This window comes from Littorina saxatilis, linkage group LG16, assembly GCF_037325665.1.
Source record: "Littorina saxatilis isolate snail1 linkage group LG16, US_GU_Lsax_2.0, whole genome shotgun sequence".
In the NCBI taxonomy this organism is placed as follows: Eukaryota; Metazoa; Mollusca; class Gastropoda; order Littorinimorpha; family Littorinidae; genus Littorina; species Littorina saxatilis.
This window is the reverse complement of record NC_090260.1, coordinates 2,084,684-2,100,846: the sequence shown is the minus strand read 5'-3', so window position 1 is coordinate 2,100,846 and position 16,163 is coordinate 2,084,684. Positions and strand designations below refer to the sequence as shown.

The 16,163-nt window shown below is 47.1% G+C and overlaps 1 protein-coding gene across 1 annotated transcript in view; it reads left to right on the top strand.

Moving 5' to 3' along the window:
• Positions 1-16,163, top strand: part of LOC138950209 (dynein axonemal heavy chain 6-like) — a 165,561-nt gene that overhangs the window by 89,613 nt on the left and 59,785 nt on the right. The window contains exons 48-55 of the mRNA XM_070321958.1: positions 628-788; positions 1,088-1,238; positions 2,736-2,917; positions 6,971-7,157; positions 7,419-7,573; positions 10,465-10,645; positions 11,074-11,199; positions 13,264-13,373. Coding sequence (XP_070178059.1) covers positions 628-788; positions 1,088-1,238; positions 2,736-2,917; positions 6,971-7,157; positions 7,419-7,573; positions 10,465-10,645; positions 11,074-11,199; positions 13,264-13,373 — 1,253 coding nt within the window. The remainder of the gene's footprint in view (positions 1-627; positions 789-1,087; positions 1,239-2,735; positions 2,918-6,970; positions 7,158-7,418; positions 7,574-10,464; positions 10,646-11,073; positions 11,200-13,263; positions 13,374-16,163) is intronic.

Sequence of the window (16,163 nt, the reverse complement as noted above, 5' to 3'; positions counted from 1 at the left end):
CTCTTATTGTGCATTGACATGTACCACTGTTTCTGGTATTTCATGATGCATGTGATAGATCTTAGTTTAGCATCATTCTGTGTCAGAGGGATTCCCATCCCAAGGAGAAATGGGCAATTTATTTTTTGTTTTGTTTTGGTTTAAAAAAATGTTTTATTCGAGAGAGAGAAACAATTGGCAGTATGCAACTAGGACACGAACTGAAGCAAAAGCTTTTTTTACGTGACCACATTTTTTTGTTTTACCCCTAGCTGCTGTCGTTTATGGTTCGTGAGTGATGGCGTTAGCTGCTGTTGGTTATGGTTCGTGAGTGATGGCGCTAGCTGCTGTTGGTTAATTTATGGTTCGTGAGTGATGGCCCTAGCTGCTGTCGTTTATGGTTCTTGACCTTTGGTCACAGGTGAGTGATAGCGCTTGCTGAGTTGGGCCACGTACCCTTCGTGTCTGGAAGGGACATCAAATAATGGGGCAACTTTACAGCAGTATTAAAAGGGGATTCAGTGTGTGTGTGTTTTAACCTGTGTGTGTGTGTTTGTGTATGTGTATGTATGTGTGTGTGTGTATGTGTGTTTGAGGGCGGTTGAATATCGGTATTTAGTCCCTTTCAACCTGTGTGTGTGTGTGCAGTACCTGGACGACTACAACATGCAGTCGACCAAGGAGATGAAGCTGGTGTTCTTCCTGGACGCGGTGCAGCACGTGTCGCGCATCGTGCGCATGATCCAACAGGAACGTGGCAACGCTCTGCTCGTCGGGGTGGGCGGCACCGGCAAACAGTCACTCACAAGGTAACCACGCCTCCTTATTACACAAACAAACACACACAGACGCACACATACACACACATACACACACATACACACACATACACACACATACACACACACACGCACACATACACACATATACACACACACATACACACACATACACATTCATTTCAAGTCTACCTGTGTTATTTTCCATTGTATTAATTGCAAATATACCTGTGTTAATGCATTCCATTCATGTCAAGTATACCTTTCGTTCCATTTCTTTGCTTTGATTGTTGACTTGACTGAGAGTGGTGGTTGTCCCCCCTGTCTAGACTGGCGTCCCACATCTGCGGGTACCAGTGCGTTCAGATCGAGCTGTGCCGCGGCTACGACTATAACTCATTCCACGACGACCTCAAGAAACTCTACGACCTTGCCGGCGCACAGAACAAGCACACCGTCTTCCTCTTCACGGACACACAGGTAGGTAGGCAGGCCTGAGGCGTTGTTCTGAGAAACTGCACGATAACACAGGTACATTTATCACAAGCACACCGTCTTTGTCTTCACAGGTACACAGGCAGGTAGGCAGGCCTGAGGCTTTGTCTTAAGAAACTGCACGATGACACAGGTACATTTGTAACCGAGTGTCGAAACATCACAATCACCTTTGGAGGCGAAGTCCAATCAAACAGGATTGAGAATTTTAGAGCTTATTTCTAAGCCCTATAAAAACTGTTATGCATTCGCAAAGGAATCCATGAACATACAGAGAGACAAAAGCCGCCAGACCCCATCACAAACAGAACTCTACAATCCACAGGTGTTGCCTACTTCAAAGGCGAACAACTCTGCAGAGTCTGCTGTGAAGGGCGACGGTAGTCTCCCTGTCACACATTTATCACAAGCACACTGTCTTTGTCTTCACAGACACACAGGTAGGTAGGCCTGAGGCTTTGTTCTGAGAAACTGCACGATTGAACAAAATAATCTGCCTAGTATGACCAACGTCCTCCATGAGACCGCCCCCTCTTTTAGTGAGATTCCGCCCGCCTGAGTCACTTTTGCAAACAAAGAGTAAATGTGTTCAAATAATATTAATTAAAAGGATCGTTGACTATACTGGTAATACAAAATATTTATTAGATTAGGTCAGTTTATGTGCTGTGCAAAGTTTATAAAACATACTCCCAGAATGCGCCAGATTGCACAGATATTAAACTAGATTTTTTTTAATCTCCCCCTAGTTTTCCAAGATTATTATTTCAATCATTTCCCATGCCTCATGAACTAAATCTAAATAAATAAGATATACGGCATATGTACAGTAAAACCTGCGAGCAAAGGACGCTCTTGGGGAGCCTTGCCACTGTCCTTTGTAGCAAGGTGTCCTTTCTTATGAATATGAATGCGCCAACATTTTTTTTGAGAAAAAAAACACCCAACAGTCACTGATTCTTTTTTGCCACAGTGATTATTAAAACTCAAAGTTTTGAAGCCCTCAAGTTTTTGTTTTTTGTTTTTTTGTTTTTTGTTTTTTTGTTTTTTTGAAAGAAAAGGAGAGAGAGAGAGAGAGAGAGAGAGAGAGAGAGAGAGAGAGAGAGAGAGAGAGAGAGAGAGAGAGAGAGAGAGAGAGAGAGAGAGAGAGAGAGAGAGAGAGAGAGAGAGAGAGAGAGAGAGAGAGAGAGAGAGTGTGTACACGCAAGCACAAGACCAAGTGCGCACGAAAAAGATCCTGTAATCCATGTCGGAGTTCGGTGGGTTATAGAAACACGAAAAATACCCAGAATGCTTCCTCCGAAAATGGCGTATGGCTGCCTAAATGGCGGGGTAAAAAACGGTCATACACGTAAAATTCCACTCGTGCAAAAAACCCACGAGTGTACATGGGAGTTTCAGCCCACGAACGCAGAAGAAGAAGAAGAAGAAGTTGTTTGACATGTGTGGTGCGTTGTTTGACATGTGTGGTGCGTTGTGCAGATCGTGGTGGAGGAGTTCTTGGAAGACATCAACAACATCCTCAACTCGGGCGAGGTCCCCAACCTCTTTGAGGCCGACGAGTACGAGAAACTCATCATTGGCTGCCGACCGGGGGCAAAGGAAGCAGGTATCCCAGAGGGCAACAGGGACGCCATCTTTGATTTCTGCATCAACAGAGTGCGGTGAGTTGCTCGGTTGCTAGGAGATTGCTTGTCATGTGCTGTTGCTTGGTGGCTCGCAGGTTGCTTGGTGGCCCGCAGGTTGCTTGCTTCGTCAGGTGCCGTTGCTTGGTGGCCCGCAGGTTGCTTGCTTCGTCAGGTGCTGTTGCTTGGTGGCCCGCAGGTTGCTTGGTGGCCCGCAGGTTGCTTGCTTCGTCAGGTGCTGTCGCTTGGTGGCCCGCAGGTTGCTTGCTTCGTCAGGTGCTGTTGCTTGGTGGCCCGCAGGTTGCTTGCTTCGTCAGGTGCCGTTGCTTGGTGGCCCGCAGGTTGCTTGCTTCGTCAGGTGCCGTTGCTTGGTGGCCCGCAGGTTGCTTGCTTCGTCAGGTGCCGTTGCTTGGTGGCCCGCAGGTTGCTTGCTTCGTCAGGTGCCGTTGCTTGGTGGCCCGCAGGTTGCTTGCTTCGTCAGGTGCCGTTGCTTGGTGGCCCGCAGGTTGCTTGCTTCGTCAGGTGCCGTTGCTTGGTGGCCCGCAGGTTGCTTGCTTCGTCAGGTGCCGTTGCTTGGTGGCCCGCAGGTTGCTTGCTTCGTCAGGTGCCGTTGCTTGGTGGCCCGCAGGTTGCTTGCTTCGTCAGGTGCCGTTGCTTGGTGGCCCGCAGGTTGCTTGCTTCGTCAGGTGCCGTTGCTTGGTGGCCCGCTGGTTGCTTGCTTCGTCAGGTGCTGTTGCTTGGTGGCCCGCTGGTTGCTTGCTTCGTCAGGTGCTGTTGCTTGGTGGCCCGCAGGTTGCTTGCTTCGTCAGGTGCCGTTGCTTGGGGTTTCAGTGATTGTTTTCATTGCAGCACTTGTAGATTAACAGGCTCAGGTGTGTTCACATTGTTCACATTGTTCACATTGTTCACATTGTCTGATGAATTTGATTTGTGATGGGTTTGGTCTCTTGTTATCAGTTATCTCAGCAAAAAGAATCTGAGCAGTGGGATTAGTTTGTATATTCCATCTGATGGGTTTTATTTTTGACAGGTTTTATTTCCGTTGGTTTTAATTGCCAATGGATTTGACTTTCTATGGGTTTTAATTCTGATGGGTTTTATCTCTGATATGATTCATCTATATATATATACGACTAGTGTCTGTGTGTCTGTCTGTGCGCGATGCACGGCCAAAGTTCTCGATGGATCTGCTTCAAATTTGGTGGGCTTATTCAGAGAGACCCCGGACACAAACTCATCGATGAGATATTTCAACACGTGCTCTCAGCGCGCAGCGCTGAACCGATTTTGGTTCCACCTCAGCTATTTTGGTTCCACCTCAGCTACCCGGGCCCCCATACCGACACACCATAGCCGCTACACCACATCACAACGCCAAAGTTCTCGGTGGATCTTTTTCAAATTTGGACACCGTATTCAGCTACACCCCGGACACAATATCATCGATGAGATATTTCAACACGTGCTCTCAGCGCGCAGCGCTGAACTGATTTGGGTTTTTGTGTTCATTTCACCATTATAAGTAACTCTTCCTTATCTTCTCCAGTGTTTGGCGTTTATCTCCCTTCCTTCGTGTGGCTTTCCCGTTCAGTTGTAAGTTACTACTATTTTTAGAATGTCACTGCACTGTCCACTGCGCTGAGCGTCTTCGGATATTCCCGGCGTTCTGTTACTGTTACTATTTTTAGAAGGTCAACGCAGTGTACAGAACGTAAATTGGACCCGTAAATTATCCTCACTGTAAAAGTGCAAAGGTCGAATCAATTTATAGCCACGCGAAAAATACACTGTCATCTATCTCTCTATAGATACGGCTTCTCTGTGTTTTTGTGTGTGTGTGTGTTTGTGTGTGTGTCTCTATGTGAGCAACACCTGTGCATTGTTCAGTTCTGTTTGTGATGTGGTCTGGCGGCTTTTGTGTAATTTTATGTACTGGCCTTCCTTTGAGAAGCCATAACTTGCTCAGTCCTGTTTGAGTGGAGTTCGCCTCCAAAGGTGATTAACACGGTTACATTCGTCGACAAGGATGTTACTCGATATGGTCAGGAATGGCATTATGGCCACTGAATCATTTTCGTGCTGTTCCCATTCCACGAATCTGGGAGGGACCTAAGCTTGGCGGGTCCATTGTTCGGACCCGGCAAAGCCGGCGTACGGCTCTAAGTACTTCTTCCCGGCGAAGCCGGCTACCCGGCGAAGCGGGTATTCATTCTAGTCTCTAATATTTCTGATATGTTTGTTGAATTTCAAAAATGTTTCATGTGTTTTGTGTTGTAGGTGTGATATGTTTTACCTGTGATGTTTTTTGTAAGGGATAGGCGCAATATAAATACACTTTATTATTATTATTATTATCTACTATATAATACTGGTAGGGTTTTCGGTGGTTTTTCGATTCCTGTGACCAAACCGCGCGGATTTGTGCCTTCTCCTTCGGTTGCTATGCCAACGTGACCCAGGAAATCGATTCCGCTAGGTCCCGACTTCCAATTTTGTCCACGAACAAAGTTTGAAGAGGTTTGTCTCGCAAATTTGAGCAGACAACAGTGAACTTTGACCTGAACTTTGACATCGCGGCGAAAGAGATCTGTGATTGGTTCTTCTTCAACTTTCGGTTCGACTAAACACGCGACCGCACCTCAGACGAACCTAGCTGTGTGTTTTATTTCTCTACCCCAGACGAACCTAAAATAATAAGAAGATAGATAGATCTGTTTATCTGTTAATGGAACTCCAAAATATTCCATAGATTTGTTTACTTAATTTTTAAAAGATAAGTTCGAAACATTATCACCTGATAAGTCGCCGTATAACCTTATAGGTTCCAGCGACTAAATATTTTCCCCCGGTGCAACCATAGACATGTACGTCATCATGATCTCCCTTTAATTTGACCGTTATTTTGGCTGTCTTAGTGAAATGGTAAGATATATCTCTATGTTTTTTACATGTAAGTGTTCGGAAAAAATACAGTTATAGCAGTTATGTACAAAAATAAGCAGCATATGCTCTTTTCGCCAAAGTAAAGTCCTTTTTTCTTCTGGTTTCTTATATGTGTCACAGCACACTGCAAGCTTTTAGGCGAATAGCAAGTGAGTGGTATATATATATATATATCATCAATTTTATAGTAGGTAACGGTGTAAATTACTTGCCATGTTCATGTCCATTATACGTTTTCCATATTCCATATGTGTCATTTAATTGTGTGTTGCTTGATGCCATGTATGTATGTGTGTACATGACTTTAAATAAGCATGGATGTGTGCACTCGATTGTGTGTGTGAACCATGTATATATTTTCTGTTGTTCATGTCCATTATACGTTTTCCATATTCCATATGTGTCATTTGTGTGTTGCTTGATGCCATGTATGTGTGTGTACATGACTTTAAATAAGCATGGATGTGTGCACTCGATTGTGTGTGTGAACCATGTATATATTTTCTGTTTGCGTTTGAATCATTAAGTATTTTAGACGTCATACTTTTTTTCGTATCTTCACGATGGCTTTTTACCCGTTTAAATTTTAATGCTTCCAACTTTCAAAGCGCTGCACGGCTGGGAAGAGATGCGCACTTTTATCACTGTTGTTCATGTAGACGTAATCATGGATTCATGCAAACGTCATACCTGCTGTATTTTATTTTGTTTGTTTGTATAGTCGCGTGCGGTCGCGCAGTCTTTTTGGTCAGTTCCGCCGTTACCTCCCATTGATGCGAAAACCTATATGACTGTTTTTTGTTATTTTTCTCTCTGTTAATTCACAAGTGGCTATGTAACATGTGTTACAGAATTGCACCGGTGTAAGGGTTAACATTTTATTTTTCACCAAGAGAATATAATTCATTATATGCGGGATAATGTGCGGGGGGGGGGGGGGGGGGGAGGGGTGCAAACAACATTTTCACAAGCACATAACCAACAAAATGACATCGCATGCGCAGCACACAAAGTGCGTAGCACGGGTACCACTAGTTATTATTATATGTGATGTGTGTTATATGTGATGTGTGCTATATGTAATGTGTGTAATGTGTGATGTATTTTACCTTTGATGTGTTTTACCTGTGACGTGTGTAATGTGTGCAGAAACAACCTGCACATCGTGCTGTGTATGAGTCCAGTGGGCAACGCGTTCCGTACTCGCTGTCGCATGTTCCCGTCGCTGGTCAACTGCTGCACCATCGACTGGTTCGTGGAGTGGCCCAAAGAGGCCCTGCTGGGTGTGTCCCAGTCCTTCTTTGAGAGTGTCGACCTGGGTGGCGATGAACTGAAGGTGGGCTGTGTGTGTGTGTGTGTGTGTCACAGTGTGTGTGTGTGTGTCACAGTGTGTGTGTGTGTGTCACTGTGTGTGTGTGTGTGTGTGTCACAGTGTGTGTGTGTGTGTGTGTGTCACTGTGTGTGTGTGTGTAACCTGTTGCCCTTTACCTGTAACCTGTGTAACATGTTACCTGCAGGCCAGCATTGCTGAGATGTGAGTTGATGGGGGAGGTTGCAGTGTGTGTTACCAGTTACCTATTCCCTGTAACGTGTGTAGGCCAGGATTGCTGAGATGTGTGTGGAGATTCACGTGAGCGTGAGCAACATGGCGGAGCGTTTCTACGATGAGCTGAAGCGACGTTACTACACCACGCCCACCAGCTACCTGGAGCTCATCAACCTCTACCTCACCATGCTGCAGGAAAAAACAAAGTACGTCTCTCTGAAAGGGGGGGGGGGGGGGGGGGGCAGGGGGTTTGGTTGGTGCGGCATAGGGAATAAAGGGGTGGGGGGATAAACCAGACAACCTCTTCCTGTTCATTCTCCAGAAGTAAACGGGTTGTGTGGGGAAATGGGGTTAGGTTGAGGGCGGGGGGAGGGAAGGTAATGTATGGATTTCTTTTGCTTGTTTGAATGCCTGTCTGTTTTTTGAGATAGAGAGAGAGAGAGAGAGAGAGAGAGAGAGAGAGAGAGAGAGAGAGAGAGAGAGAGAGAGAGAGAGAGAGAGAGAGAGAGAGAGCATGCGCTGTGTTCCTGTGGTAGTGTGTGTCTGCACATGCCCTTGCCTCTGCGGCTACCTGTGTGTCTGGGTACCTGTGTGTCTGGGTACCTGTGTGTCTGGGTACCTGTGTGTCTGGGTACCTGTGTGTCTGGGTACCTGTGTGTCTGGGTACCTGTGTGTCTGGGTACCTGTGTGTCTGGGTACCTGTGTGTCTGGGTACCTGTGTGTCTGGGTACCTGTGTGTCTGGGTACCTGTGTGTCTGGGTACCTGTGTGTCTGGGTACCTGTGTGTCTGGGTACCTGTGTGTCTGGGTACCTGTGTGTCTGGGTACCTGTGTGTCTGGGTACCTGTGTCTGAGTACCTGTGTGTCTGTGTCTCAGTGTACCTGTGTGTCTGTGTCTCAGTGTACCTGTGTGTCTGTGTCTGAGTGTACCTGTGTGTCTGTGTCTCAGTGTACCTGTGTGTCTGTGTCTCAGTGTACCTGTGTGTCTGTGTCTCAGTGTACCTGTGTGTCTGTGTCTCAGTGTACCTGTGTACCTGTGTGTCTGTGTCTCAGTGTACCTGTGTGTCTGTGTCTCAGTGTACCTGTGTGTCTGTGTCTCAGTGTACCTGTGTGTCTGTGTCTCAGTGTACCTGTGTGTCTGTGTCTCAGTGTACCTGTGTGTCTGTGTCTCAGTGTACCTGTGTGTCTGTGTCTCAGTGTACCTGTGTGTCTGTGTCTCAGAGTACCTGTGTGTCTGTGTCTGAGTGTACCTGTGTGTCTGTGTCTCAGTGTACCTGTGTGTCTGTGTCTCAGTGTACCTGTGTGTCTGTGTCTCAGTGTACCTGTGTGTCTGTGTCTCAGTGTACCTGTGTGTCTGTGTCTCAGTGTACCTGTGTGTCTGTGTCTCAGTGTACCTGTGTGTCTGTGTGTCTGTGTCTCAGTGTACCTGTGTGTCTGTGTCTCAGTGTACCTGTGTGTCTGTGTCTCAGTGTACCTGTGTGTCTGTGTCTCAGTGTACCTGTGTGTCTGTGTGTCTGTGTCTCAGTGTACCTGTGTGTCTGTGTCTCAGTGTACCTGTGTGTCTGTGTCTCAGTGTACCTGTGTGTCTGTGTCTCAGTGTACCTGTGTGTCTGTGTCTCAGTGTACCTGTGTGTCTGTGTCTCAGTGTACCTGTGTGTCTGTGTCTGAGTGTACCTGTGTGTCTGTGTCTCAGTGTACCTGTGTGTCTGTGTCTCAGTGTACCTGTGTGTCTGTGTGTCTGTGTATCAGTGTACCTGTGTGTCTGTGTCTCAGTGTACCTGTGTGTCTGTGTCTCAGTGTACCTGTGTGTCTGTGTACCTGTGTATCTGTGTGTCAGTGTACCTGTGTGTCTGTGTACCTGTGTACCTGTGTACCTGTGTGTCTGTGTCTCAGTGTACCTGTGTGTCTGTGTCTCAGAGTACCTGTGTGTCTGTGTCTCAGTGTACCTGTGTGTCTGTGTCTCAGTGTACCTGTGTGTCTGTGTGTCTGTGTATCAGTGTACCTGTGTGTCTGTGTCTCAGTGTACCTGTGTGTCTGTGTCTCAGTGTACCTGTGTGTCTGTGTCTCAGTGTACCTGTGTGTCTGTGTCTCAGTGTACCTGTGTGTCTGTGTACCTGTGTACCTGTGTGTCTGTGTACCTGTGTCTCAGTGTACCTGTGTGTCTGTGTCTCAGTGTACCTGTGTGTCTGTGTCTCAGTGTACCTGTGTGTCTGTGTCTCGGTGTACCTGTGTGTCTGTGTCTCAGTGTACCTGTGTGTCTGTGTCTCAGTGTACCTGTGTGTCTGTGTCTCAGTGTACCTGTGTGTCTGTGTCTCAGTGTACCTGTGTGTCTGTGTCTCAGTGTACCTGTGTGTCTGTGTTTTTCTGTCAGTGTACACGTGATATTCTGTCTTTACAAAGCGTTCAATTAGTACTGCAATTCATTCTGTCCATACATTTTTCTGCCAGGAGCCTGAAGATCGCGTATGATCGCGTGGAACTCTCCGTTGAACAACATAAAGTCATTATGTCTGTGTGTGTGGCCAGGAACCTGAAGATCGCGTGTGATCGCGTGGAACTCTCCGTTGAACAACATAAAGTCATTATGTCTGTGTGTGTGTGGACAGGAACCTGAAGACGGCGTGTGATCGCGTGGAACTCTCCGTTGAACAACATAAAGTCATTATGTCTGTGGGTGTGATCGCGTTGAACTCTCCGTTGAACAACATAAAGTCATTATGTCTGTGTGTGGACAGGAACGTGAAGATCGCGTGTGATCGCGTGGAACTCTCCGTTGAACAACATAAAGTCATTATGTCTGTGTGTGTGGCCAGGAACCTGAAGATCGCGTGTGATCGCGTGGAACTCTCCGTTGAACAACATAAAGTCATTATGTCTGTGTGTGTGGCCAGGAACCTGAAGATCGCGTGTGATCGCGTTTAACTCTCCGCTGAACAACATAAAGTCATTATGTCTGTGGGTGTGATCGCGTGGAACTCTCCGTTGAACAACATAAAGTCATTATGTCTGTGTGTGGACAGGAACGTGAAGATCGCGTGTGATCGCGTGGAACTCTCCGTTGAACAACATAAAGTCATTATGTCTGTGTGTGTGGACAGGAACCTAAAGACGGCGTGTGACCGCGTGAAGAACGGCCTGATCAAGCTGCTGGAGACCAACGACCTTGTTGACAACATGAAGAAAGAGTTAGTGGCCTTGGAGCCAGAACTGAAGAAGAAGTCGGAGGACACCAACAAACTGATGGAGCGTCTCGTCGTCGACCAGGAACAGGCAGATGCTGTGAGTCACGCTATATGTGTGTGTGTGTGTGTGTGCGTGGGTGGGTGTGTGGGTGTATGTGTGTGTGTGTGTGTGTTAGTGTGTGTGTGTGTTAGTGTGTGTGTGTGTTAGTGTGTGTGTGTGTGTTTGTGTGTGTATGTGTGCGTGTGTGTATGTGCGTGCGTGCCCGTGTTTGTGTGTGTGTTGGTGTGTGTGTGTGTGTGTTGGTGTGTGTGTGTTGGTGTGTGTGTGCACCTGTGTGTATGTGTGTGAGTGTGTGTGATTGCATGTGTGTGTATGTATGTGTGTGTGTTGGTGTGTGTGTGGGTGTATGTGTGTGTGATTGCATGCATGTGTGTGTGTGTATGTGTGTGTGTGTGTTGGTGTGAGTGTGTGTGTGTGTGTGTGTGTGTGTGTGTGTGTATGATTGTTGTCCATCTTTGCGACAGGTGAGGAAAGTGGTGAAGGAGGACGAGGCGGTGGCCCTTGTCAAGGCGGATGAGACCAAATCTATTGCCGACGATGCGCAGCGAGACCTGGACGAAGCTCTGCCCGCCCTGGACCAAGCTGTCAAGGTCAGTACAAGGGCAGTCATTGACAAGTCCACTGTAAGGGTGGAGAGAGCGGAATCTAAAATAACAGCACCACCCCCCCCACCTACCCCTAAACACCTCCCCCTGATGTAAAAACCTCCCAAAATGTCAGAAATTCTGGGTTTGAATTGAACAGAATTGAATGGAACTGAACTTAATTTTACAAGGATTAAGATTTAAGGCTATACCTGTTCTTACAATCTGTCATAGACAGGGAACCCTACGTGTAGTATGGAGTTTCATTGATAAGCTTGACGATAAGACAGTCTGCTGATAGACAGGGAGCCCTACGTGTAGTATGGAGTTTCATTGATAAGCTTGACGATAAGACAGTCTGCTGATAGACAGGGAGCCCTACGTGTAGTATGGAGTTTCATTGATAAGCTTGACGATAAGACAGTCTGCTGATAGACAGGGAGCCCTACATGTAGTATGGAGTTTGATTGATAAGCTTGACGATAAGACAGTCTGCTGATAGACAGGGAGCCCTACGTGTAGTATGGAGTTTCATTGATAAGCTTGACGATAAGACAGTCTGCTGATAGACAGGGAGCCCTACATGTAGTATGGAGTTTCATTGATAAGCTTGACGATAAGACAGTCTGCTGATAGACAGGGAACCCTACGTGTAGTATGGAGTTTCATTGATAAGCTTGACGATAAGACAATCTGCTGATAGACAGGGAGCCCTACGTGTAGTATGGAGTTTCATTGATAAGCTTGACGAGGGAAGTGTGAAATAAAGGGAGTGTAAAAAAAAGGGGGGCGGGGGGTCCCGGTTGTGAGATTGCACTGTGTAGTTTTATGTGTGTGTCTGTCTGTCTGTGTCTGTCTGTGTGTGTGTGTGTCTGTCTGTCTGTGTCTGTCTGTGTGTGTGTGTGTCTGTCTGTGTCTGTCTGTGAGTGTGTGTGTCTGTGTGTGTGAGTGTGTGTGTCTGTGTGTGTCTGTCTGTGTGTGTGTGAGTGTGTCTGTCTGTGTGTGTCTGTGAGTGTGTGTGTCTGTCTGTGTGTGAGTGTGTGTGTCTGTGTGTGTCTGTCTGTCTGTGTGTGTCTGTCTGTCTGTGTGTGTCTGTCTGTCTGTGTGTGAGTGTGTGTGTCTGTGTCTGTCTGTGTGTGTGAGTGTGTGTGTCTGTCTGTGTGTGTCTGTGTGTGAGTGTGTGTCTGTATGTGTATGTCATTCTGTGTGTGAGTGTGTCTGTCTGTGTGTGTCTGTGAGTGTGTGTGTCTGTCTGTCTGTGTGTGAGTGTGTGTGTCTGTGTGTGTCTGTGAGTGTGTGTGTCTGTGTCTGTCTGTGTGTGTCTGTGTGTGAGTGTGTGTCTGTGTGTGTCTGTCTGTCTGTGTGTGAGTATGTCTGTCTGTGTGAGTGTGTGTGTGTCTGTCTGTCTGTGTGTGAGTGTGTGTGTCTGTGTCTGTCTGTGTGTGTGTGTGTCTGTGTCTGTCTGTGTGTGTCTGTGTGTGAGTGTGTGTCTGTGTGTGTCTGTCTGTCTGTGTCTGCGTGTGTCTGTCTGTGCCTGTGTGTGTCTGTCTGTGTGTGTCTGTCTGTCTGTCTCTGTCTGTCTGTCTGTGTCTGTGAGTGTGTGTGTCTGTGTCTGTCTGTGTCTGTGAGTGTGTGTGTCTGTGTCTGTCTGTGTCTGTGAGTGTGTGTCTGTGAGTGTGTGTGTCTGTGTGTGAGTGTGTGTGTCTGTGTGTGTCTGTGTCTGTCTGTGTGTGTCTGTGTCTGTGAGTGTGTGTGTCTGTGTGTGAGTGTGTGTGTCTGTGTCTGTCTGTGTGTGTCTGTGTCTGTGAGTGTGTCTGTCTGTGTCTGTGTGTGTCTGTCTGTGTGTGTCTGTGTCTGTCTGTGTGTGTCTGTGTGTGTCTGTGTGTCTGTGTGTGTCTGTGTCTGTGTCTGTCTGTCTGTCTGTGTCTGTCTGTATGTCTGTGTCTGTATGTCTGTGTCTGTCTGTCTGTGTGTGTCTGTGTGTGAGTGTGTGTGTCTGTGTGTAAAGTGCACTGTGTAGTACGTGTTGTGTGCCTCCCTTGGGTACACGTGTTTCTTGCTGTGTTGCAGGCTCTAGACTCGCTGGACAAGTCGGACATCGCTGAGATCCGCGTCTTCTCCAAGCCGCCGGAACTTGTGCAGACCGTGATGGAGGCCGTCGCCACGCTGCTCGGCTCAAAGTCAGTCACCTCCCCTCTTGGCTTCTGTCCTACCAAACTTAACCCAGTGACAAAACACAACAATCACCTTTGAAGGCAAAGTCCAATCGACCAGGATTGAGAATTTTAAAAGCTTTTTCTTAGCCCTATAAAAACTGTTTTGGTTACACTAAGGCAACCACGAACATACAAGGAGACAGCAGCAGCCAGAACCTGTCACAAACACAACTCTACAATTCACAGGTGTCGACAACTTTGAAGAAACGTAGAGATATTTTATTTATAGCTCGCGCTCTTCAAGGCTGACAACTGCAGGCCCTGACGAAGGTTGATTCAGTATAGTCCCCCCATCACACTTTCATCAGGGCGGGGGCCACAGCTCTGCATTATGTAGTGACTGTGGATGATTTCAGGAGTGACTGGGTCTTGGCTATCACTGCAGTGTCCTGTAATGACTGTTTTGAGGAGTGGCTGGGTCTTGGCTATCACTGTGTCCTGTAATGGCTGTGTTTTGAGGAGTGACTGGGTCTTGGCTATCACTGTGTAATGTAATGACTGTTTTGAGGAGTGACTGGGTCTTGGCTATCACTGTGTCCTGTAATGACTGTGTTTTGAGGAGTGACTGGGTCTTGGCTATCACTGTGTCCTGTAATGACTGTGTTTTGAGGAGTGACTGGGTCTTGGCTATCACTGTGTCCTGTAATGACTGTGTTTTGAGGAGTGACTGGGTCTTGGCTATCACTGTGTCCTGTAATGGCTGTGTTTTGAGAAGTGACTGGGTCTTGGCTATCACTGTGTCCTGTAATGGCTGTGTTTTGAGGAGTGACTGGGTCTTGGCTATCACTGTGTAATGTAATGACTGTGTTTTGAGGAGTGACTGGGTCTTGGCTATCACTGTGTCCTGTGATGGCTGTGTTTTGAGGAGTGACTGGGTCTTGGCTATCACTGCAGTGTCCTGTAATGACTGTGTTTTGAGGAGTGACTGGGTCTTGGCTATCACTGTGTCCTGTGATGGCTGTGTTTTGAGGAGTGACTGGGTCTTGGCTATCACTGTGTCCTGTGATGGCTGTGTTTTGAGGAGTGACTGGGTCTTGGCTATCACTGTGTAATGTAATGACTGTGTTTTGAGGAGTGACTGGGTCTTGGCTATCACTGTGTCCTGTTATGACTGTTTTGAGGAGTGACTGGGTCTTGGCTATCACTGTGTCCTGTAATGACTGTGTTTTGAGAAGTGACTGGGTCTTGGCTATCACTGTGTCCTGTAATGACTGTGTTTTGAGGAGTGACTGGGTCTTGGCTATCACTGTGTAATGTAATGACTGTGTTTTGAGGAGTGACTGGGTCTTGGCTATCACTGCAGTGTCCTGTAATGACTGTGTTTTGAGGAGTGACTGGGTCTTGGCTATCACTGCAGTGTCCTGTAATGACTGTGTTTTGAGGAGTGACTGGGTTTTGGCTATCACTGCAGTGTCCTGTAATGACTGTGTTTTGAGGAGTGACTGGGTCTTGGCTATCACTGCAGTGTCCTGTAATGACTGTGTTTTGAGGAGTGACTGGGTCTTGGCTATCACTGCAGTGTCCTGTAATGACTGTGTTTTGAGGAGTGACTGGGTCTTGGTTATCACTGCAGTGTCCTGTAATGACTGTGTTTTGAGGAGTGACTGGGTCTTGGCTATCACTGTGTCCTGTAATGACTGTGTTTTGAGGAGTGACTGGGTCTTGGCTATCACTGTGTCCTGTAATGACTGTGTTTTGAGGAGTGACTGGGTCTTGGCTATCACTGTGTAATGTAATGACTGTGTTTTGAGGAGTGGCTGGGTCTTGGCTATCACTGCAGTGTCCTGTAATGACTGTGTTTTGAGGAGTGACTGAGTCTTGGCTATCACTGTGTCCTGTAATGACTGTGTTTTGAGGAGTGACTGGGTCTTGGCTATCACTGTATCCTGTAATGACTGTGTTTTGAGGAGTGGCTGGGTCTTGGCTATCACTGCAGTGTCCTGTAATGACTGTGTTTTGAGGAGTGGCTGGGTCTTGGCTATCACTGCAGTGTCCTGTAATGACTGTGTTTTGAGGAGTGACTGGGTCTTGGCTATCACTGTGTCCTGTAATGACTGTGTTTTGAGGAGTGACTGGGTCTTGGCTATCACTGCAGTGTCCTGTAATGACTGTTTTGAGGAGTGACTGGGTCTTGGCTATCACTGTGTCCTGTAATGAGTGTGTTTTGAGGAGTGACTGGGTCTTGGCTATCACTGTATCCTGTAATGACTGTGTTTTGAGGAGTGACTGGGTCTTGGCTATCACTGCAGTGTCCTGTAATGACTGTGTTTTGAGGAGTGACTGGGTCTTGGCTATCACTGCAGTGTCCTGTAATGACTGTGTTTTGAGGAGTGACTGGGTCTTGGCTATCACTGTGTCCTGTAATGACTGTGTTTTGAGGAGTGACTGGGTCTTGGCTATCACTGCAGTGTCCTGTAATGACTGTGTTTTGAGGAGTGACTGGGTCTTGGCTATCACTGCAGTGTCCTGTAATGACTGTGTTTTGAGGAGTGACTGGGTCTTGGCTATCACTGTGTCCTGTAATGACTGTGTTTTGAGGAGTGACTGGGTCTTGGCTATCACTGTGTCCTGTAATGACTGTGTTTTGAGGAGTGACTGGGTCTTGGCTATCACTGCAGTGTCCTGTAATGACTGTGTTTTGAGGAGTGACTGGGTCTTGGCTATCACTGTGTCCTGTAATGACTGTGTTTTGAGGAGTGACTGGGTCTTGGCTATCACTGCAGTGTCCTGTAATGACTGTGTTTTGAGGAGTGA